Source organism: Tetranychus urticae, chromosome 3 (assembly GCF_039701765.1).
Source record: "Tetranychus urticae isolate SD_2017Ah chromosome 3, NJAU_TeUrti_SD_1.0, whole genome shotgun sequence".
NCBI classification, from domain to species: Eukaryota; Metazoa; Arthropoda; class Arachnida; order Trombidiformes; family Tetranychidae; genus Tetranychus; species Tetranychus urticae.
The window spans coordinates 21,728,262-21,750,463 of NC_142960.1; the positions used below are offsets into that span (position 1 = coordinate 21,728,262).

Below are 22,202 nucleotides of genomic sequence, written 5' to 3' on the forward strand. Positions count from 1 at the left end.
TTTTCCTAGTTTGGCTTTACAGTGTTACTTGGGAGTTTAGGAATGAGTGTTTGATTAAACTGCCAATGATAATTTACATAAGTATAATGTATCCCCAATCGCAGTAGTTTATCCTACTAATTAAACTTTAAATGAGTGAATTAGCAAATTGATTGACAAGACAGTCAGTCAGGTTTGAAGGGAAAAAAAGCTAACTTTTTCGCAATGTTTCAATGTAAGGTATGGAGCAGAAAATGGTCTCAAGTTGAATATTAATTAACACAATTAAGTATCAACAGAGTGAGAGACTGCAATTAGCCCAGCAATACTAAATTGGTGAGAGGCTTAAACTTTGAAACATTTAATAGTTGCAAAATTAATTAACTGTTAACAGGGGAAAAAAGTTGATTTTGTTTGCCTTGTTTTCTGGTTGCTCCTTTTTTGCTCTTCAATTGCGCCTTACCCAGAGAAAAATATCTTTCAGGTTCATTAACAGCATCGGCTACCTGGTAAAACAATTAACAAGATTAAATCAATTTGCATAAATGATTATACATTGAAACAAAATAGTGAAAGGAATGAATAGTTACTGTCAAAAATGATAACCGCGGCGTTGAAAAAAAGATACATGGAGAGCGTATAAAGCAATGGAAGCAGCAACACGATATGAATGAAATAAATTGTCGGTTATCAGTTGATTCAGATTTTATCTGAAAGAGAAGATGAAAGAAAAATGGTGGCTATGATGACCAGATTTTTGTTACTTTTCAGGTTTAATATGGCTGTAACCAACGTTGTTGCTTTGGCGCGCTTTACATAACTTGAAGACCAGTTATGATGAGAATTTCCACATTCTCTCTTCATCTCCTCTTTGATTTTCAATTGACTAGAGATGGCCAACATTCCCTAGGAAATATGTTTGAAACACTGAGAGAAAGCCTTAAGCAAGTAAATCAAGAAGCAAATGTTAATGATACAATTTATTTACCCGTAAGCTAAACAAGGGATCCACCAGAAGCATCCATTGATAGTTAACTCTGTTATCATCATCAGTTTTATTTTTTATTACGTAACGATCCTGGTCTCATTGGCTTGTTATCATAATTAAATCTTCAAGAGAGTCAAATCAAAGTACTACTCATCATGTTGACGATAATAATAATAATTTGTGACAAAGTACGCATTTGAATCCATTTTGAAAACGATGGTAAAGATGATAGTTGAAAAAAAGTATTATTTGACTTGTTTTTGGTTCTTCTCTGTCTTTCCAAGTTTTTATCCAATCTTTCCAAACCCAAAAATGGTCCAATTTTGGTTGAGATTCACTGTATTGAAAAAACGGAGCAGAAAAATGGACAAAAATCACATTACAAAAAATTAAAGCTAATGTTATGTCAACCAGAAAATTAGCAAAATCAAAAAGACAGTGTAAGACTTGAACTGTGAGTTGTCGACCAATTTTCTTTAAATTAAAAGACAGTTAACCAGACAGTTAAGGATTAGAGCGACATTAAGGCGCCAAAAATCATCCAATCACTGATTTAGTCAGTTACCATAAACAAAAGATTATGACTTTCTGGTGCAAGAAGGCAACCAGAAATATTATCTTTAACCTCATTTGTCAGTAATATCGTTATCATATTATATTGCCGAGTTTGTCATTGTTTGAAACAAAAATCACAAGATTTATATTGAATGTATGAAATTATTTTTCTTTTATCTTTTCTTTCATTCCATGTAAACGTTTACCTAAAATTATCAAGATTAGCTTCCAACTTTCTCTTTTCAATTGTTCTCACATCTCTTTTTTGTTGTGTTCATCATCCATTATTAATTAACAATCAAGTCTAAATGTTCATGTTTTCACTTCGTCTTTTCCCAGTCTCTTCAATGAGCACACATTTTGGTTATCAGTTATTAATGATTGCGTGATCCGTAAGAATGAGAAAATTAATTTTGAATTAATCATTTGAATCAACAACTAATGTCAATGGTGTATATATATGTATTAATAATAACAGCTGATCTGTCATGGTTAAATGATTTATCATTGCATGATTGTCAAACCCTCTTGAGATGAAAGCAAGATGAACATTCATATTAGTCCCAAAAGTGTTTCTGCCCTTATTTTGATCAAGTCATCATCAACATTTTCTTGACTTAGCTATTTTGAAATGAAAAAAATTATGAATTGATTATGATCATTGAATAAAATTGTTCAACTTTTTTTAGCTTTTGACAAGCAATTCTGACAGCAACAGCTAAACGTGTAACTTTGACTTGGATCAAAATGCACATTTAACAAATTAATGCTATTCTCAATGGGAAATTGGTGTTGTCTGAACATTTAAACCTAAAAATTGTGACTCTTGTAATCGAAGTTTCATCACTTTGTTTTTATTCATTTTTCATAAATCAATGATGATAGATACAATAATTATAAGTAAATAGTTCAATAAGTCATGATTGTAAAAAAAATGAATGAGCCACAAGAGATCAAACAATGATGATAATGATGACAACGATGGCAATTGTGGTTGAACAAGAAAAGTGAAGAGGAAGAAGGAGAAGAAGGGAAACAGAGAAAGACAGAAGCTGAGACAAGAACGAAGAAAGTAAGAAGAGTTGAAGAGATGATTATGGAAGTCGTCCAATTCTGTATAAAGAAATTGTATTTATGACCGACAACAGGGTTTATTTGAGAGAGAGATGTGGAAGATGAAGATGACGAGAAACTGGAGGAGTTTTAAAAGGCAAGTAACAAATAAACAATTGCAATATGTCATTATCTTTAGAGTAAAGGCAAAGGCTAATTCACACCAACATGTGACGCTGAATTTGAGTAAATACCTGGTATTTTTTTCGGGTTCCAGTTATTAAAGAGGATAAAAATTTTGGACCTTTTTTCGCTAATCTTTTAATCTCAAAGCAAACAAAGACACCAGCAAGTGGAGGTTTCATAAAAATTTCATTAACCTACAAGAGTAAGAGTTCGCTGTTTTAAGAGAACAAGAGTAAAAATGAAACAAAGAACAGGTTAAAAGCGAAGAAGAAGGGGAAAAAGTAAGAATTGGTCGAGTCCTTGACGGACCAAATGAACAGGTAAAGACTTGGTTCAAATTAATCAATCCAACTTGACAGTCAACAACTTTCACTTTGAGATTATCAAAAAAAATGTGATGAAAATTATCATCACACTGTCATCAGCTAAATACTCATTGGTTTACAATTAAAAATCATCTGATAATCTTGTAATAAGTTATTATTGAAGTTTCAAATACCTACAGTAAAGTGTAAATTGATTGGTGAAGATGGTTTTTCAGCTAAAGTTGCAAAAAAAAAGTGATGATGAACAGTTTGAAGTTGAAGGTGAAGTTGTAGATTAAACAAGGAGAAAAATATCTTAAACCATTTGACAATCCAAATTTCCATGGGAATTATCATAATCACAATTAAATCACAGTAATCAGAGAAAAGTTTATAAAGATTATCTTGTTGATTCTTTATTAATAACAAGATGAAAATTGAGAGTTTACTGAAAAGGTAAAAAAAGAGGTGAAGAGACGAGCAATTGTCAAAGTTTGTCACATTATCATTGCTATAAGTCAGCCATATTGTTTACATATTTTTCTGGTTCAACTTTTTCCCCCTTTTTTTGCACCTTTCCCCTTCTTCCCGCTCAAATTTAGCCAATTAGCTATTATTTAATAAGCACCAAGTTGAAAGCAAGTGTTATAAAAACAACGTTATAAAGTAATATTATAAAGTAATCTTTAATCAATAAACTTACTCAACAGTGATTATCTAAATCTGTCTACTATCTACTGTCAACTGTGTATTAATCTGTAATTAGTGAAATTACACCTGATCAAAGTATAAAACCGTAATAAACCAGTAAAAGTAAAGCCTTGTTTTTTTCCTTGTCTTGTGTTAATCTGGTGTTGTAAGTTTTGTTTCATCTTTCATCGTCTGTCTACCGATTTCTTGTCATTTTCATTTTATTTTCATACATTTTATCTCAACTCTCAGAGATATAAGTATTAAAATTGCGGAAATCGACTTTTCAACAAATTATGATTACGCATAATTATTCAAAAAGCACTTGGTTAAATGATTATTGATGATACAGATATATGAATAAGATATGCCTTGTGAAAGTGTAATCTGGCCAGTCGATAAGATATTGGAAAAAAAACATTTTTCAACTCTAAAAGGTTTGTTTAAACTCTACTTGGACATACTTCATTATACTTTATCTTGATTTAAATTGTTTCTTATCTCCTCTAGGTGGTAATAGGATGAAATCATGATCCGAGTGTGTTACCTGGTTGCTGTCACTTGAAACAGTTTAAGATAGGGTTTAAATGAGCGAAGATGTTCAGTGAAAGAAAAGGATGGAAAGGAGAAGAGAAGAGATACAAAATGGAGGGAAAACAAGGATGAATTCAAGGCAATTTATGCTCCGGACAACTTATTTTACACAGGGAATGAGTTGATTGTTAAGAAGCAATCAAGTTGATACAAGAGTTTGAAGACCATATATTTGAACGTGTCTTGTTTACCTAATCAGGACTGATTAGCCCATTATTGGATCCTGTTGTGTGTTCTCAACCCTTGGAAGCAAAAAAACAAGAAGAAAAATCAGAGAGTAACAAAATCTTCAACTCTCTTTCATCTGGATCGTTCTTCATTTCGCCATTGCTACTCTAGATAACTCGTCTTTAGTAAGGACTCCTTACCTGGCTGACTTATCAAGTATCAACCTTGAATGCAAATTTTTATCTCGATCCTTTGAACGATTTCAATATTGTATCAACTCAATGTATCTTACCTGATCTCTCGCTTTCCCTTGTTCTCACTCACTGTCTTCATTTTACCTTTTTATTTATTCACAACATACTCGCATGAATTTCCAGGCTTTACTGATGAGATCACCGCATTTTGCTCTCAATCAACCTATGAATTTAACCTGAAATGTTGTCTTATAGCAATTAACATTAATGCTAATTGTATCCGGATGTGTCTGGCCGCCAGTTTACCTTTGAAAATTATTTTTTCAACCTTTTCTTAACTCTATTCATTTTCTTACCCGCTCTTGTACTAACTGTGTTGACTGATCTCTTTCTGCCTCTGTCTCTCTCTTTCCTTCCTTACCTATTTTTGTGATAATATTATCCCACTAACAATAACGAAAAATAACAATTAAAAGCATGAGACCAAGAAAACAGCAATAACCATAATGATAATATTATAATAATAATATATTGCAATAGACAGGAAAAAGACAAATGTGCTCACTAAACATGTGTTTATGTCAGGTAACATTTTGTCTCATTGCAAGTCTCTCTGTTAACCTCTGGGCCAGGTTAAAAGCAATAAGGTGTTAAGGTGAAAAATGCCTTTCATTTCTGTAACTTGATTAATCTATTATAATAAATGATGTTGCCATTACAAAACAGTTGCACTTTGCAAAATTATTATTTTCAATGTCCATTAGTAAATACCAGATGACTTATAATTTACAACCAATCAATCTTTTCTTACCCCCAGCCAATAATAACCATTGAATGAAGGTAATTTGATTGAAATCACAATCTAAACGTAAATAAATTATCTATTCATAATAATGTTACAAAATATTGAATGTTCATAAAGAGATGTTAACTGTTTCAATCATGAAATAAACTCCATTTCTGAGCGTAAACAATGTAAAAAGTGATTTTTACATGTGATAATGTTGTAGTGTTGTGTTTTAACATACACAGTTATTCATGATGATGATAATGATGATTATGGTTTTGGTGGGAAACTGGGAAAATGTATAAACGATGAGGATATTGAGAAGGAATGAGAAAATGATGAAGACGATGACTAGGAAGATGAAGATGGTGATGAAGATGGTAATGGTGAAAAGACTTCAACAAACTCTGTAAAACTCATGAATTGGCCTGTATTGAAGCCAGAAAATTTGATTGTTGTAAAGATTAAAGTTTCTTCATTTAAAATCGCGATTCTCATCATCTTCAGACTTTTATCACTTTCAACTATTTTCATCTTCAATATGAAAGACACAACAACAAAAAAAACAGTCAAATCAGTTTGACATAAGCTTGTAAATATCTCAGGGGAACTTGAAAAATTTCAATTGCATGAAAGTGATAGACTTTTTTTTGTTGCTCTTTTCACACAATCTAATCTTTAATTCCCAAAGACTGATAAATGAGGAGAGACACAAAAAAATTGTGTCAAATTTATTTGCTAATAACAATTTTGGGTAAAAAGCATCAAACCCAAAACCAAGTTTCAAGAAAGTCTCAACCAGAAACAAGAAATGTCACTTTTAAATGTTTCCAGTTTACAATCAAATGATAACCTAATGAAGGTTTAAACTCTCGGTAAATCTCAGACTTAATCAGTAACCATTGAAACGAGGAAAACAAAAGCCAAATGAAGAAGAAGAAGAAGAAGAAGAAGTGAAGAAGCATAATTTTTCCCTCTCATTTACCTCTGAATTACTCGACTCATGGTTCCTCCATTGCTTCATCATCATCCTCATCCTCAGCATTTTGATGATGCCAAATATTTCGCCAACCCAAAGACAGTTGAAAGTAGCAAACAAATGTAACAATACAACAAGTAAAACAAAAAAATAACAACAAAACACAGATTACTAAATATTGCCTGATTTTTTGTTGCAGCCTTTCAATTGGCAAGCAAGAAAAAAAACTGTCAAACATGTTAATCATGATTACATTTCGTCATCATCTTGATTACTCTGTCAACTTATATCTGTCATTTTATCCTCCTCAGTCTTACAACTTTTTTAACAAACCATTTTCATCAGCAAAAGGTATGAAAAATGTTACCCAAAAAACAAGGGTTAAAATATCTCACTGGTTTTATCAACAAAGATGCAAGATAATTTCATGTCATCATTTTTTTGCTTCTTAAACCCTTTTCGGGTTGTGATTTTTTTTCTCTTCATTTTTTGTTTCTTTCTTGCACAAAAATCAAATCTTTTGAGTCATAAATATGTTTTTTACTTTGTTACTTTTTCATGCTGTTTGTGCTGTTTATGCTGGTTGTCCAAGGTTGTTTCCTTTGAAGGACAATTTGACAGAAAGAGTAAGCAAGAGTTAGTGAAAGTGAGAAGCGTTTCTGCGTCAATTAAGGTCACTTGGCTAACAACGAGAGATGCAAAAAAGCCTGTAAGCCTCATTTTTCCTTGGGCTTATGGGGTTAAAGTCCTGATGCAATTATAGTCATACACTCACACAACTGGAGTTACCTTGTTTTTTTTTGTGTTCAATCTTTTTTTTGTGTTGTTGTTGCTGTTGTTCAAAGAGCCTCGTTCGTTCGTTCGTTTGCTCCGTTGCTTGAGCGAGGTTAGACTTGATTTCTTTTCTCATTATTTTCATCATCTTATTAATTTCCATTCTTTCACTCTTGAATTGGTTGAGTTACGAAGGTAAGACCAACAGTTTACTGGTTTTAAAAGCACCACCAGCAGCAGTAAAAGCACAGCTCGGTCTCCTTTTTTTTTGATGCTTCCCTCTGTATTTTACCAGCCAGTAAATGAGCAAATTTGTTGCTTTTTTCTTCCATTTCTTCTTCTTCTTCTTCTCCTTTTTTAGCTTTGTAAAAGTCTCACTTTTGCTCATCGTCAGTGAATAATATTATGAAATAATTGAAAGTTGACTGACAACAGTAACAACTGAGTAAATGATTACTATGAATATATAATAAATTAGTTACCTTGAAGAGTTAATCGAAGGTAAAAATGAGAATAAGCAGTCAACAGTAGAAACAATAATAACAAGAATCAAGAGGTAATCAAATGAAAAAGGTAAACAACACACAGGGAAGGTGAAAGCTGAGAGAAGAAAAAAAATGTAAAAAGAAAAAAAAAGCCTGAAAAATGAGGTAAAATAAGGTAAAAGTAACTGGAAAAAAGTATCAATTTTGTATAACGTATTGCAATCCAATGTACATTTAGATACATTGTTTAAGATTAAAACACTTCGCCATTTAAATCTAATCTTATCAATTGCTCTTAACTCTTCCTGCTTTTATCAATTTCAACCTTTTCTTTGTCTCATCATGATCATCTTCTTGCTCATCATCATTATCATCTTCCTCATTCTCTCATCTTCCCATTATGATGATTACCTTTTAACCTTTTCCAATCTTTTTGTGTTTATTAGTGTTATTATGATTTACATCTTTTGATATCTTTTGATAGCTTTCACTTTGAGCTCTTTTCATAGTAGAATCTCCGTTTTTTTTCATGTTAACGTTGTTAATGATGATGATAAAACAAATAAATAGTGAGAGGATGAGAAGGGGAGAAGAGAGAGTCAAGATGATAATCAATTGTTACTCTTATAACTTGTTTCTTGGAGTTATACATTTTGCTTTTACCATTATCATTATTACATTTCAACTGGTGTTTGTTATTAAATTATGGTTTGACTTTTCACTTGATTGTTGATGGATATAATAATAATGATGATGAGGAGGATGATGATGATTATCAATGGTAATCAAATAGAGAGTGAACCAGAAAAAAGTGCAACCTTTGACAATAGACTGTACAGTTCATGATTTTGATTTAGATTTTTTTTTCTTCTGTTTATCACTTTTGGGTTACCTAAAAGTGATTTTACCTTAACTCAATGTTAATGATGTTTGTGTGTTTTTCAGTGTTTTTCTTGTATACTTATGTGTGTTTTTGCTTGCCTGCTTCTTGTAGGTCTTGAAGTTTGTTATGTCTCTTATATACTCAGGGTTACCACTAGAAACCCAGCAAATATTTATAAATATATATATCAAATGTAAAGTGAAACCTTCGACATCTTGTCAATGACCCTGTAACCTTGGGAAAAAGGCCTATTTTTGGACAAGGTTAGATGTTACTGTATTTTGTGTGTTTCCAGACTGACTATTATATTCTTGGGTTGACTGTGAGTGGAAGTGGTTGCGGTAATGGTGTCTGAATGTATTTTGACGTTTCACTTGAAAACAACGTTTTGTTTGTTGATAGTGTGTTGTTGACTTGTATTAAACATTGTAAAACAAAACAATCGAGACAATGATCATCTTGCGAAGAAAGTTGATCAACTTGATTGTTAGATTAGATTCAGAATCAACCTTCTTGTTTGGGTAAAATTTTGACAGTCGCTAACAGTCTCGATCTAGGGACAGAGGAGGGACTTTCATACCTGTTTCAAAGACATTTAAAAGGGTGACACAGGCAAACGTGAAAGAGCTGCGAGCATTGAGCACCATTGGACATCGATAAGGGCTTATTTCGATAAGAAAATTGTAATTAACGGCACCAATAATTAACCAGAAGCCAAAGATGGACTTAATTACAATTTTTCTCACCAAAGTCTTTATCGATGCCCAATGGTGCTCATTCAATGTTTGCTCATTACACATTTGCCTGTGTCACCCTTTACTATCAAATAGCTGATGTCTTTTTGAATGCTGAGGATAGAATGGTCACAAAAATTAAAATTTAACTATAATTCAATTCAATTAATTAATTATAAATTCCAAATTAAATGTTAAAATAATAAACAGAAAAAATAAAACCAGAAAAACAGACGAGTTGAGAGTATTGTCTGGTTATCCGATATCGTCTGACTTATTGTCTCCTTTCCTTTAGTTTGATTTGATAAGTTTGAATTTAAAAAATTAGTTTTTCAATACTTTGAAACTGACAAATTTGGTTTCTAAGTTGAAACAATTAAATGAGGAGTCGATTTTGTTAAACATTTCAGTTTAATCGCACGATTAAACAGTCCACTGAACTAAAAATATTTTGCTTACTTGATATGTTTTGAATGGCATTGGTTTAAAAACAGTGTGAAATATAAAACATGTGTAAAAGCCCAACCTTTGTCCTCAGACTGTTACCAATTTTTCTGGTGAATCCGTTTGACATTTAGATAGATTTTGTTTTACAATTTATTTTTAAATATCAGCTTGAGCTGGATGCTTCAACGCAAACCAAGTGTATTTACTTAATTGATTCATATTAATCAAATGTATCAATCAGATTAGGTTTAACATTGACTCTATGGTTGATTGGTATGGATCCTTTTCAGGGACAAGATGATCATGATGAGAGAAATGGAGAAAGTGAAGATAAAAATAGACAGAAGAGTGGAAAAGAGAATGAGATGATAATGATGAGCAAGATGATGATGATGATGATGATGCAAATAAGCAAGGATGAAAATGGTTAGAGATGAATGGTTAAAACATGAGTTGAAATGAAAGTTGAAATGAAAGATGAAGAAGAAAGATAAATTGAAGAGAGAACAGTTTTTCCCTCTTTTTTCCTCTTTCATCTTCCTAAGAGATTTAAAGGATTTAAAAAGTGGAGTTACTTAAAAGTGTAAATAAAATTAGTGGAAAGTAATCCTTCAAGAAAAATCATCCTTTTCTTGCTTCTTCACTTTTATCTTCACAAACAGTTTCACTCTGACTATCTCTTTCAAATTCATCTTATTCTTGTCAGTTCATTTCATCGTCTTAAAATAAACACCAAAGTCTGTAAAGGCTTAACAGGTACGCTAGACTTTGGTAAACAAGCAACTGCATCTGATCGCCAGTTGAAAACATTGATTCCAATTGAATAAAAAGAGCATCATTTACGAATTGAATTGATAATGAAATACGGATCGCCAGGTATGTTCAACAGTAATCTTTGCAAGGCCACAAATTCAAGGGAATACATGCAAAAAATAAAGTAATAATAGTGAATGGTTGAGATAATGATAACGTCAAAATGAAGGTTACTTGAAATGTTAACAAACTTACATTCGAACCACTTTTACTGGACTTTTTTCTCCCTCGACGCCTTGACGAGTGTTGGTTTGGCCTGAATTATGGGTACTTTTAGCTCATCATGGACATTTGGATATCCTTTGAGTAAAAACTGGTTTTGGGTCGTTGATATGGTTGAATGTCATCTTTACCAGTGTTGGATAATCATTATCCTGATCATAATTGAGAGAAACACCAATTTCAACTACTTTTTCTTGTTGATCCATGATTACCTTTACTGCACTTTTCTGGTGCATTGCTTAACAAAATGACTCCCACAGATTGTTATTAATGTTATTTAATTAATTACAATCAGCGAGTAACTTGCGTATTTCAGGTTGAAATTGTTTGAAAAGGCGCAAAGGTTTATTGACTGGTTGTGTGTGTGTTTTGGTTTTGTTTTGTTTTCCCTCTCTACCCATTTAGGTTGTTTGTTGTCTTTGGTTTGGCAGTTGTTGTTTTAGAGAAAAAAGTAAGATGATAATTAATTAATTGTAAATGCTTTTACAAATAATTACAAGCTTACTTATTCATTAATAAATCTATTTGATGTTGGCTTGTTGTTTAGGTTGTTTCTGATTGCTTACTGTTTGTGTGAGCCAGGTAGAAAAGAGTTATAATGTAAATATTGATTGGTGTTTACTTGCATTTGGTGAAGATGAACAAGAATCTCTCTCTCTCTTGGATTGATGGATGAAAATTTATGAATCCATTAATTTGCTTTACCATCCACATCTTTCATTGCAACTTGAGAGGTTTAAGAGTTTGACAATTAGCTGAACAAGAGTAGGGAGGATAATCGTGAATGTGATTACAATCAAGGGAAAGTAATGATAAAAATTAACACACTTTCTCTCACTTTAAACGATGATGACGAGGACGATGATTAAGATGACGAAGACAATTATTGATTATGGTGACGATGATCATGTTGATGATGAGAGATGATGAGATGATGAGAAGAGGCAGCTCGAATCAAGTGAGGGAAGAAATCAAAAGTAATTATTTTCCAAAACCTTCAAATCGTGCTGCATCAACAATTTTTTGTCTAAAGGTTTCATCTCCTAGAATCCAATCCAGTTGAGGCTTTCACAATAAGTTGAGATTATTCAGGCTCTATCAACATCTTAATATGCTGCATGAATGTTTCATTGCTTCATCCAAATTTGAAGATTATCAGTCTCTTGATTGGAATCTAATTACAAATCTTGAACATTTTGAAAAAAAACTCTAGAAAAGAAGAGGTTTATTTCCTACTCTCTTTCTCTCTCTCTCTTTTTCATCTTCTGATATCTTTTGGTTTAACCTAAGATGAATATAATTGAGATAGAGAATGAAAATTGCTGATTCTTGGTCTGGTTATTTTTTTTTGTTTCACATGTCTTCACTAATCTAACAAATTAATAGGATAATACGGTAATTTTGACTTTGAGACTCTGGGTTAAGAGAGGATGTTTGATTCCATGATGTTAAGTACCCACTACAAGTTACAAAACTCCAGTATCAGTGTTGATCATCATCTTTTTAGCTGCTCGTCATCATTGTGGTTGTTGTTCAGGTTGACACCGTCGGCTTTCCTCTTCCTCCATCGATAAACGCCTCAAAGGACATCTCCAAACATATAGTCGAACCTGATAAAGTATGAGAAAAAAGAGAAACTTGAATTGATTAATTTGTTCCTATTTGATACACTTGAACCTCCAAGTGGTCCATTTATTATTAATCAATCTTCAACTAAACAGATCTTACCAAATTTAAGTTAGTTAATTTCATTGATTGAATATTTAACAAGAATGAAAATCAGGAAATAGAGTAATTACCAGAACAGGGTAGTTGGAGGATTCAGTCAAATAAATAGGGAAACATTAGGATTGATAACACAATTTTACATATGTCAAGACTTTGTAATATTTTTTCAACTGCCATCTATTGATTCAACTAATCTGTGAGAGCCAAATTATTGACGTGAGAAATAAATTCAATTAAAAGGGAAAATTGAGATTATCGAGATCCATGTTTGCTTTTAAAATTAACACATCTGTCAATTAGATTAAGTGGACATAATACTCTTAATCTAATCTGGTTCACCAGGTTCTGGTCATTAGAGGGTTAACCAGTTGTTTACCCAAAAAATTCATCAGAAGTTGGAAAAGGGTTAGATTTCAACAGATTAACCATTTAAAAGGATTGATCAATTAGAAAGGCTTTCTTTAACTTGAACTGTTAATCAGTTTTAACAGGATTTTGATTATAAGCTAATTGACTTGGAAATCTTAGCTCGACTGTTAACTTTTTTGGGTAAACTGTTCAGGGATAATTTGAAAGTTGAGCAATTGGCATCAAAGCGCCATGTTGACTAGACTTTTTTGGCAAACGAATCAATGTAAGAAAAAAAGCGGGAGATGAAAGGAGAAAGGAAATAAAGAAAGGGAAGAAAGAAAGAGAAGATCTTTAAACTTATGTGAAGATTTTTAAGAGAAAGAGAGAGAGAAGAGAGGAGACGGGGGAAATGTAATGGGGAACTGAAAAGTTGTCTCATTGGTTAATTTAGACTCTCTTTCGTGTCTATGTCGACAGAGACAGAGGCTAAGTTTTTAAAGAGAGTAGAGAGGGAGAACGATAAGTGAGTATAAGTGAGAACCAGAAGATTAGAGAGTTTTTGGAAGATGAGAGAGAGAGAAAAAGAGAGAGAGATTTCAAACATCAAAACAGGGTTGTTGTTGGAGTGAGAAGATCAGAGTTTGCTGTTGAATTGAAGTGGCATGTTGTGTTTTTGACTGAAAATTTTTTTTTGTTTTTTCTTCTTTCTTTTTTTTCATCCTTTTTTTGTTTTTTTTTGTGTTAAATAGTTTTTCATTATCATCCATCATCACGGAGTATTTACGGAATACCAGTAGTAACCCAAAAATGAAAGCCAGCCGTAAAAGGCGCGGTAATTTGCCAAAGGAGTCTGTCAAAATTTTACGTATCTGGTTGTATGATCATCGTTATAATGCTTATCCTTCTGACCAGGAGAAGTTGTATCTCTCTCAAGCTGCCAATCTCACCGTTCTCCAAGTTTGTAATTGGTTCATTAATGCTCGTCGTCGTATTCTTCCAGAGATGATTCGTAAAGAGGGCAATGATCCTTTAATGTACACTATTACTCGTAAAAGTTCTAATCGTCGTCAAAATAACAATTCATCTGACTCATTTTTTCATGGCTCAAATTCATCTTCATCTGACGAAAATTTTGCATATATTTCAAATAATGTTGCCGTGGAGGACGCTAATATGACGTATGTGATCTTTTTCTTGCCTTCTTATCACGAATTGTTTTTTTGCCTTTTCCTCTCTTCCCTCTGTTTTTTCTTCTATTCTTCTCTATTTGTCTTGTATTCTAGTACGAGACTTGTTTTAATTAATCATCGTCACCTTATGACACATTGTGTGTTTGTGTGTGATTACTAACTTCAATTTATCGTCAATCATGTTTTTTTTCTCTGTTTTCTTTTCTCTATATTCCAGTGAGTGCAATGAGGATACTGAGAGTGACATAGATGTTTATTCTGATGATTGTAGTATTAGCAGCACTTCCTCATCCACTCTTACGTTCACTAGTACATTTAGTCCCGCACCATCAACAACATCATCCAGCGGTAATTCTTCATGGAACGGTATGTTTATACATTTCTCTGTTTTATGTCTTAATTATATGTATTTAAGATTAAATTAAGACTTTGACATTTGTTATTTCATAGTTTGATTAGTCAGCTTTATTTCTTGACTTCTTTTTAATGGTTATCTTATCATTTCTTTTCCTCGTTCTTCAACCTCTTTTGATTTTTAGCAGAACATCATCCCATTAAATTATCACAGCGTTGGAGACGCAATCACGAACAAGAACTTCGTAACAGACAGGGTAACAATCGACCTGGTATGGAATCTAACGGAGAAGATTTGAGAGCTTCTCCATTGGACACCTTATCACGAACTTCACTCCAGTTTTCCTGTAGTCCACCCAACAAGACCAAAGCCATAGCTTCATGGCTAACACAGAATGACCCACAACTTGGGTGTCATGTTGTTGACCTACCCGCTATCCATCCTGTCGATATTTGTAATGCTGATTCAGGTATCGTCTCATCAGATTCACCATCTTCAGCACCTTCATCTCCATTAAGCTCATCAACATCATCCTCAACTTTATCAAACTTATCAGTCTGTTCATCAACTCTGTCATCCTCATTTCCATCTCCATCCAACACATCTGACATTAGCTCACCAAACAACGAGGATCCTTTCTGTTGCCTTCACATTCTTGCTGCAGCCGCATGCAGTGAATTAGAAAAACAATCTATGCTTTAAAAAAGTGTGTACATTACTGTACTTTCATCGAACAAACTCTCAATCAATGAAAAGTTTGACGTATTTTGCAATTCAGAGAATGCTAAATTTATCAACAAAACTTTTTTTTTCAGCCACAATCAATAACAATCATCATTTAAATTTAAATGTGAAACTTTTTTCACTTTTCCATTACACGCTTGAATATGTTTAAAAGTTTTCTCTTTTAAACAAATTTACCATTAATATCACCCCAAAACCCATTACTAGAGTTGACATTTCTCAGTTCAATCGCGCTCCAAGTTAAATATGTATCTTTCAAAATTCGCGCTCAATCCTGTTCATTATTCATTATCAGTCCATTCTAGTTTGTCAACAGTGTTATTCTTTGGTTAAACAATTTCATTTTTTCATTAGAAACCTCATCCTTAATTCTTGTGCCTAGGTTTAGTCATTTTATCTATCCATCTTATGTACTTTATCAGACTTAGTGTGATGTCTTGAATCACACCTTGTGTATTATAAAAAAGGGACGACAAACTTTATTGGATTGACTGTATTTTTACAGTTTTCAAATTTTCAAATTAAAAACAAATTATATGTGTTACACTTGCTTTTTATTGTTTCATCAATTTTATTTATGATTTAACATCCCTACGTTTACTTTGTTTTTAATTCCCATTTTCAAGATAGTATTGATGGTAACAATTGAAGTTATTGTTTTAAGGTTTATGATAAAAATCATCCCAAACATAACATCGGTAGCGATCTTGATTTATTGTTGAAATTGCCGCTTTATTTACGCTTAATTCCTTGTAATAGGGTAATATGCGACCAGTTGATGTTGATTGGTAAGGAGTCCAATTGACATTTCCATAGTGAATGAATCTAGACCAAATCAACATTGCCGCGGTTGATATTTGTCTATCTCTATCATCGTAACCATGACTAGCATAATGAGGAACGCCAAAATAAAAGAAGATGTCCAGTCCATGACGAGCTCCATATTTACGTCCAGTAACCAGAGGTGGTAAATTTTTACTGGCTGGATTCATTGTATAGCCAAATAATGATACCCAAACCGCATTGGTTAATGATAGTTGGTCGGCAAAGTACAAAGTTGGACAAGTAATGTACCAATCACCAAGCATTCGTCTCATGGATAGGTCTATCAAAGCCATTGATGAATCTTTAAAGCCAGTAAGGTATACTTTGGACAAATCGGCGGTAACATCTTCTGGCGAAGCCAATTCTCTAGTGACAAGTGTTGGTGCTATTGATTGGATATACTTTTGAAATGTCTCGTATGAATTTTGTGTACCCTTTCTTGGCCAATAATGTTGAATGACAGACGCTTCATCAGTAACCAATGAAATGTAAATTGGAATTGATTTTTTCCATTTACGCTGTTTGTAAAGCTCGGTGAAATTTGCTGGGAAAAGTGTCTCTCCGGTTGTTATGAGAAACAATTCAGGTCTTTTGGAATTTAATTTCTCCTTTTCGGTTGCAAGTGCTGTTTGGGCCAACAACAATTGAACCGTTGGTAAATTTTGTAAACACTGGAGCACGTTGGAATCAATTGGTTGATCAACTCGTCTACATGAAGTTTTTAATGAAAACAATTCACAGCGACGTTTAGCTTTCTCGACAGGCTCACTGTAGACATCACTCATAATTCCAGAGTGAGCAATCAAACCAGAAGCGTACTTATTAAGATGACCGCCGAGAAACAATGAAGTAACCATATTACCTCCAGAGCTTAAGCCGTTGATTGTTATCCTGTTTGGATCACCTCCAAATAGATTAATATTGGAGTGAACCCAATCTATTGCCATTAGAGTATCATAAAGACCCATATTACCCGAAATTGATTGTGGATCACAATAGAGCCAGCCTAAAGCACCTATGCGAAAGTTAAATGTCACAACAATAAATTCACCTGTTGATGCTAAATGAGCGCCATCCATGAAATTAGAGTCACCAGCCGATAGCATAACCAATCCACCTCCATGAGCATAAACCATAACTGGTAGACCTTTGTCATTGTTTTTACTCGTTTTTGTAACATCATACCAATTGGAGGATGAAGAAGCCGAAGATGATATTCGAGGAACCCAAATGTTTAAATAAAGACAATTCTCACTTCGAACAATCAATTTACCTGCTCTTTTTAAATCATTTCCGATGTATGGCTCAGGACATGCCGGTGAATATTCATTGGTATCAAGAGTTGAGTTCCAAGGGGTACTTAACGGCAATGGAGGACGAAAACGATTTGGACCGACTGGTGGCTCTGCATAAGGAATCCTTAAATATGTGTCCACCAATTTATCACCGACCCTTTCAGTAAATCCTCTAATTATTCCCCATTTTGTGGTAATTTCTGGTGAAGTTATTGTTAAACAATTAACCAATATATTTGTAAGACATAACTCTATTATCGTGGATTGGATTAATTTTACAAACATTGTACCTATTTACAAGTGGATCATTACATTTGGATTGAGCTGGATAGAGTTTCATTGTGGAAAACACTTTCACCATTGACGATACAATTTCAAGAGGAAAAGCGATTCAGGATTCGCAACAGTAAATCATCATTTCTAATTGAGGAAAAATCTGTTGATTTCGCTTTCCTTTGTTTTTTTTGATTTATAGCTTTCATCTGATGACATTCAAATTTTGAATTTTAAGTTTGCCCCCTGAAAATTGTAACAAAATTAACTTGAAAGATTCCAAGATGTTTATTTCCAAATTGACTTAGCAACAAGTGATTTAATTGCAATCCGTCTCAAATATTCACTAAATAAGGCCAAAGTATTTAACCAGCGATGGGTTTAAATATATCAAGTTATCCTTAGATACAGCAATGAAGAGTTTAAATTAGCCTCAAGTGATGAACTTGCTACTTGTAAAATGTTATTTAAACGCAGTTTTCAACTAATTAATCAACTCAAAAGGTTACTAGACGGTAATCAATTGAGATAAATTGTTTAATTAAATTAATACTATTTTATCAACATTTTGAAGCATAATAGTTGATTAAATGTGTCATCAGTTTGACGGCAAAAGATTCATGTTAATTAATGTTGATTCAACTGAGTGATTGGCTATTAATTAAAGCTTATTTTGTCTTTTTTATTGAAAGAACCAGTAAATCATAATTGTAAGAGTTTAATTTTTACTAAATTATTTTAACAGCTCAATTAAAATAAAGCTTTATTTATTCAATACAATCAATTGTATTTTACAAATTGCTCTATTTATATTTGATAACATGGTCAATGTTTCAATACTGAAGCTGTGAATATTTTTGAATCTTAAGAGCTTCCTCTAATGATCAAGTTGGTCTGTTACTGTTGATTATAATCACTAATATACTTAATTCATTGTATCATTGCTGAGTATCTTTAACGATAATCTGGAAAATAGAGAGATAAGGAAAGAAGATCTTTAGAAGTGAGTTGCACATAAAGTCCCAACAAACTGAATTGAAGTCACTCGCCAATCAAGGCTTTTTTTATTTATAACTTTTGTGTTTTATTTCAAATTTTTGTGCTGTTAATTAAGGTGGCCTTAATGATACAGGATAAGCTCATCAAATTGTCAATTGGATATTCCCTAGAAATAAACGCGATTTACTTTGATTAAGGAATAAATCAATTCTCTTCGCAACAAAGTAAGGTTACTATAAACTGTTTTTTTACTGTAAAAACAGATGAATTATAACCAGTTATTTGAGACAAATTTAACTCGATCTGAACTCGTTCGTATGAATTAAAGGAAACAACATGATTTAATTCGATTTAACCTTATTGAAAGTGCCATTTTAATTGTTTTTAATCGCAAAACCAGATTAAATTTACTTGTGCCATTCATTATTATTTGGTATTTTCCCTCAAGCAGACAGCCTTGATAGTGTTTGAAAGCAATGATTTTATTACCAAGGCCTAGTCATTTGAATCGGATAAAAGTTAATCTTGGTTTAATTTTTCGAAACAATAACCTGCATCGGAATAATTATCAACCAATTGGACACCGTTGGTATCACACAAAAGATGTTTTCGGAGTTAAATCATTTGATAAAGATAGGATAGCCACTGAAATGTTGATTAAGCGTATTGTTACCAATGAAAGATCAACTTCATTTGTTAATATGGTTGTTGATGAGTTTCGCTCCAAGGGACATTTATTGGCTTCAACTAATCCATTAGGACCCTCAAAAGCAATTGAACCTAATCACTCATCAACCGAGCTTCTTCGTAGATATATTGAACAATACCAAGATGATCACCATACAGAAATTAATGCCAATGATTATACCAATTTAGATTTGGGACGATGTTCATTGGGTGAACTGATACGAACCCTTGAAACTGTTTATTGTTCATCTGTTGGAGTTGAATTTATGCATCTCAGTGATTTAGGTGAGCGGGAATGGTTTGGCTCGGAGTGGGAAAAAATTGGTCTTAGTGAAAACAAGTTGACTGATGAAGAGATTCGCGAAATGTCATTAATATTATTGAAATCTGAGCTTTTTGATAAATTTGTTGCCACCAAATTTCCAACAGTTAAACGTTATTCAGCTGAAGGAGCTGAATCAATGTTAATATCATTAGACACTATTTTAAAGACTGCTTGTGTTGATTATTCCGTTTGGTCAGCTATTATAGGAATGCCCCATCGTGGTAGACTCAATACGTTGGACATTTTATTACAATATCCTCCAGCTATTCAATTTCGTAAAATGTCGGGTTTGTCTGAGTTTGACTTGTCCTCTGAAAATATTAAAACAACAGGCGATGTTTTGTCTCACTTATACACAACTGTGCGCTTGAATTATTCACCAGAAAAACAAATTAGTGTCTCATTACTGCCTAATCCATCACATTTGGAGGCCATCTCACCGGTTGTAATGGGTAAAGCCAGGTCCAAAGCAATGAGATGGAAAGAAGGTTCGTATGGAGCCGATAACAAGGGTTCAGCCATTTTACCAATTCAAATTCACGGAGATGCAGCTTTCTCAGGTCAGGGTATAATTATGGAAACGCTGGCTCTTTCAGGTACACCCAATTTTACCGTTAATGGGTCTCTCCATTTGATTGTCAACAATCTGATAGGATATACAACACCAGGCCAACTGGTTGGCCGTTCATCAGCTTATTGCAGCGATGTAATGAAAGCTATTGATGCTCCATGTATTCATGTCAACGGAGATTGTCCTGAAGATGTGATAAAAGTATCCAAGTTAGCTCTCAAATATCGTCAAACATTTGGTAAAGACATTGCCATTGATTTAACTTGTTTCCGTCGTTGGGGCCATAATGAATTGGATGATCCAACAATGACCAATCCTGTAATGTACAAGCGAATCCATTCACGACCTTCAACCATGCCATCAGCCATTAGTGATAAACATTTGACTGCATCAGAAAAAGAGACGGAAACTAAAGCTTATTGGGACAAATTGAATGAAGCTTATAAAAGTAGAGAGTCATATGTACCAAGTAATCCTGATTTACAGGGCGTTTGGTCAACATGTGTTCGTCCTCAGTCCAATATGATAACTTCATGGGATACCGGGGTCCCCCTAGATTTACTCAAATATGTTGGTAAACAATCAGTAACTATTCCAGAAGGGTTTAACCTTCATCCCAATTTGTCTAAAGTTTTAGTCACTGACAGACTAAAGCGTTTAGATTCATCATCTGGTTCATTAATTGACTGGTCAACAGGAGAGGCTTTAGCTTTGGGATCCATGCTTTATCAGGGAATCAATGTTCGTATTTCTGGTCAAGATGTCGGTAGAGGAACCTTTGCTCAGCGTCATGCTATGCTGGTTGATCAAGAAACCGGTAAACTTTATATCCCGCTAAACAATCTAACTGCTGGAACTGAAACCGCTAATTTAGGATCTCTTGAAGTTGCTAACTCAATTCTTTCAGAGGAAGCTGTTCTTGCCTTTGAATATGGTTTTAGCGTTGATTCACCCAACAATTTGGTTATTTGGGAGGCACAATTTGGCGACTTTTTCAATGGAGCACAAATAATTCTAGACACTTTCGTGTCTTCCGGTGAGGCTAAATGGTTACTTCAAAGTGGACTAGTTATTTTATTGCCTCATGGTTATGATGGTGCCGGACCTGAGCATTCATCTTGCCGTTTGGAAAGGTTTCTTCAAATGAGTGACTCAAGTGAAACAGCAGTAACTGGTGACTCAATTAACTGGTCAATTGCCAATGTAACAACACCTTCACAATATTTCCATTTACTTCGCCGCCAAATGATGCGCAATTATCGTAAACCTTTGATACTGGCTTCACCTAAATTGCTTCTTCGTCATCCCGCTTGTAAATCCTCTCTTGACTCATTTGGACCTGGTAATTGTTTTCAACCCATTCTTGATGACCCAAGAAATCCGACATCGCCACAAAAAATTGTATTCTGCTCTGGGAAACATTATTATACATTAGATGAAGAGCGAGTTAATCGTAAATTGGCGAATAAAGTTGTCCTGATTAGGATTGAGGAATTGTCACCCTTTCCAGCCATTCAAATCAGTAAACTGTTAACAAAATTAGGCAAAGTTAAAGGTGATTAACGCTCATTGTGATTATAACCTGTTAGTAAATAATTTATTTTTTGTTTAATTTTAGACATTGTTTGGAGCCAAGAAGAGCAACGAAACATGGGCGCTTGGAGTTATGTAAAACCTCGATTTGAAAACCTTTTAGGAATTAAGGTAAATAAAATGATTGTTAATCTAATTGATCTTTAATGGTTTATTCAATTTACTCTAATTAGATTAAATATGCTGGACGAGATGTATCTTCTGTGCCTGCGGTTGGTATTGGCCAAATTCATAAGGAACAAGTAAAATCAATTATTCAACAAACATTTGACGGATTGTAATTGTAATTTTATTATTTTTTGATCAGAGGATTAATTTTGTAAATTTTGATTCGTGCCAATTGAATCAAAGAGCTTAAATGAAAAAATAACGATGTTAGATGTTTTTTGATAAATTAATATTACAAAATGAATATTTTAGTAATTGTTTT

The 22,202-nt window shown here is 33.3% G+C and overlaps 3 protein-coding genes and 3 long non-coding RNA genes across 10 annotated transcripts; 3 read left to right on the forward strand and 3 right to left on the reverse strand.

Annotated features, from left to right (window-relative positions):
* Positions 1 to 324: 324 nt before the first annotated feature.
* Positions 325 to 3,553, reverse strand: LOC107365022 (uncharacterized). 4 transcript variants are annotated; one of them, XR_016199782.1, is made up of 4 exons: positions 3,265 to 3,553; positions 968 to 1,304; positions 570 to 906; positions 325 to 485 (listed from the first exon to the last, which is right to left on the reverse strand). It is a non-coding gene; the product is annotated as an uncharacterized LOC107365022 (long non-coding RNA). The 4 variants fall into 4 exon arrangements; XR_016199783.1 differs by having other exon boundaries at positions 3,261 to 3,401; XR_016199784.1 differs by lacking the exon at positions 3,265 to 3,553 and adding an exon at positions 2,830 to 3,206 and having other exon boundaries at positions 570 to 885.
* Positions 3,554 to 3,752: 199 nt separating this feature from the next.
* Positions 3,753 to 5,435, forward strand: LOC149093605 (uncharacterized). Its single transcript, XR_016199781.1, has 3 exons — positions 3,753 to 3,922; positions 4,009 to 4,193; positions 4,267 to 5,435. It is a non-coding gene; the product is annotated as an uncharacterized LOC149093605 (long non-coding RNA).
* A 4,498-nt stretch (positions 5,436 to 9,933) lies between these two features.
* On the reverse strand, positions 9,934 to 11,007 carry LOC107364768 (uncharacterized). Its single transcript, XR_016199785.1, has 2 exons — positions 10,810 to 11,007; positions 9,934 to 10,694 (listed from the first exon to the last, which is right to left on the reverse strand). It is a non-coding gene; the product is annotated as an uncharacterized LOC107364768 (long non-coding RNA).
* Positions 11,008 to 13,367: 2,360 nt separating this feature from the next.
* LOC107364956 (uncharacterized) lies at positions 13,368 to 15,748 on the forward strand. 2 transcript variants are annotated; one of them, XM_025161403.2, is made up of 4 exons: positions 13,368 to 13,438; positions 13,665 to 14,093; positions 14,323 to 14,471; positions 14,645 to 15,748. In XM_025161403.2, the coding sequence occupies exons 1-4, from the start codon at positions 13,383 to 13,385 to the stop codon at positions 15,160 to 15,162; spliced, it is 1,152 nt and encodes a 383-aa protein (XP_025017171.1). In that variant the 5' UTR covers positions 13,368 to 13,382; the 3' UTR covers positions 15,163 to 15,748. The 2 variants fall into 2 exon arrangements, with proteins under 2 accessions (XP_025017171.1, XP_015787899.2); XM_015932413.3 differs by having other exon boundaries at positions 14,648 to 15,748.
* Positions 15,749 to 15,863: 115 nt separating this feature from the next.
* Positions 15,864 to 17,609, reverse strand: LOC107364955 (acetylcholinesterase-1). Its single transcript, XM_015932411.3, has one exon. It carries the CDS (start codon positions 17,607 to 17,609, stop codon positions 15,864 to 15,866), a length of 1,746 nt encoding a protein of 581 aa, XP_015787897.2.
* A 1,024-nt stretch (positions 17,610 to 18,633) lies between these two features.
* LOC107364834 (2-oxoadipate dehydrogenase complex component E1) lies at positions 18,634 to 22,184 on the forward strand. Its single transcript, XM_015932273.3, has 3 exons — positions 18,634 to 21,734; positions 21,798 to 21,883; positions 21,946 to 22,184. Exons 1-3 carry the CDS (start codon positions 19,073 to 19,075, stop codon positions 22,051 to 22,053), a joined length of 2,856 nt encoding a protein of 951 aa, XP_015787759.2. The 5' UTR covers positions 18,634 to 19,072; the 3' UTR covers positions 22,054 to 22,184.
* The last annotated feature ends 18 nt before the right edge of the window (positions 22,185 to 22,202 follow it).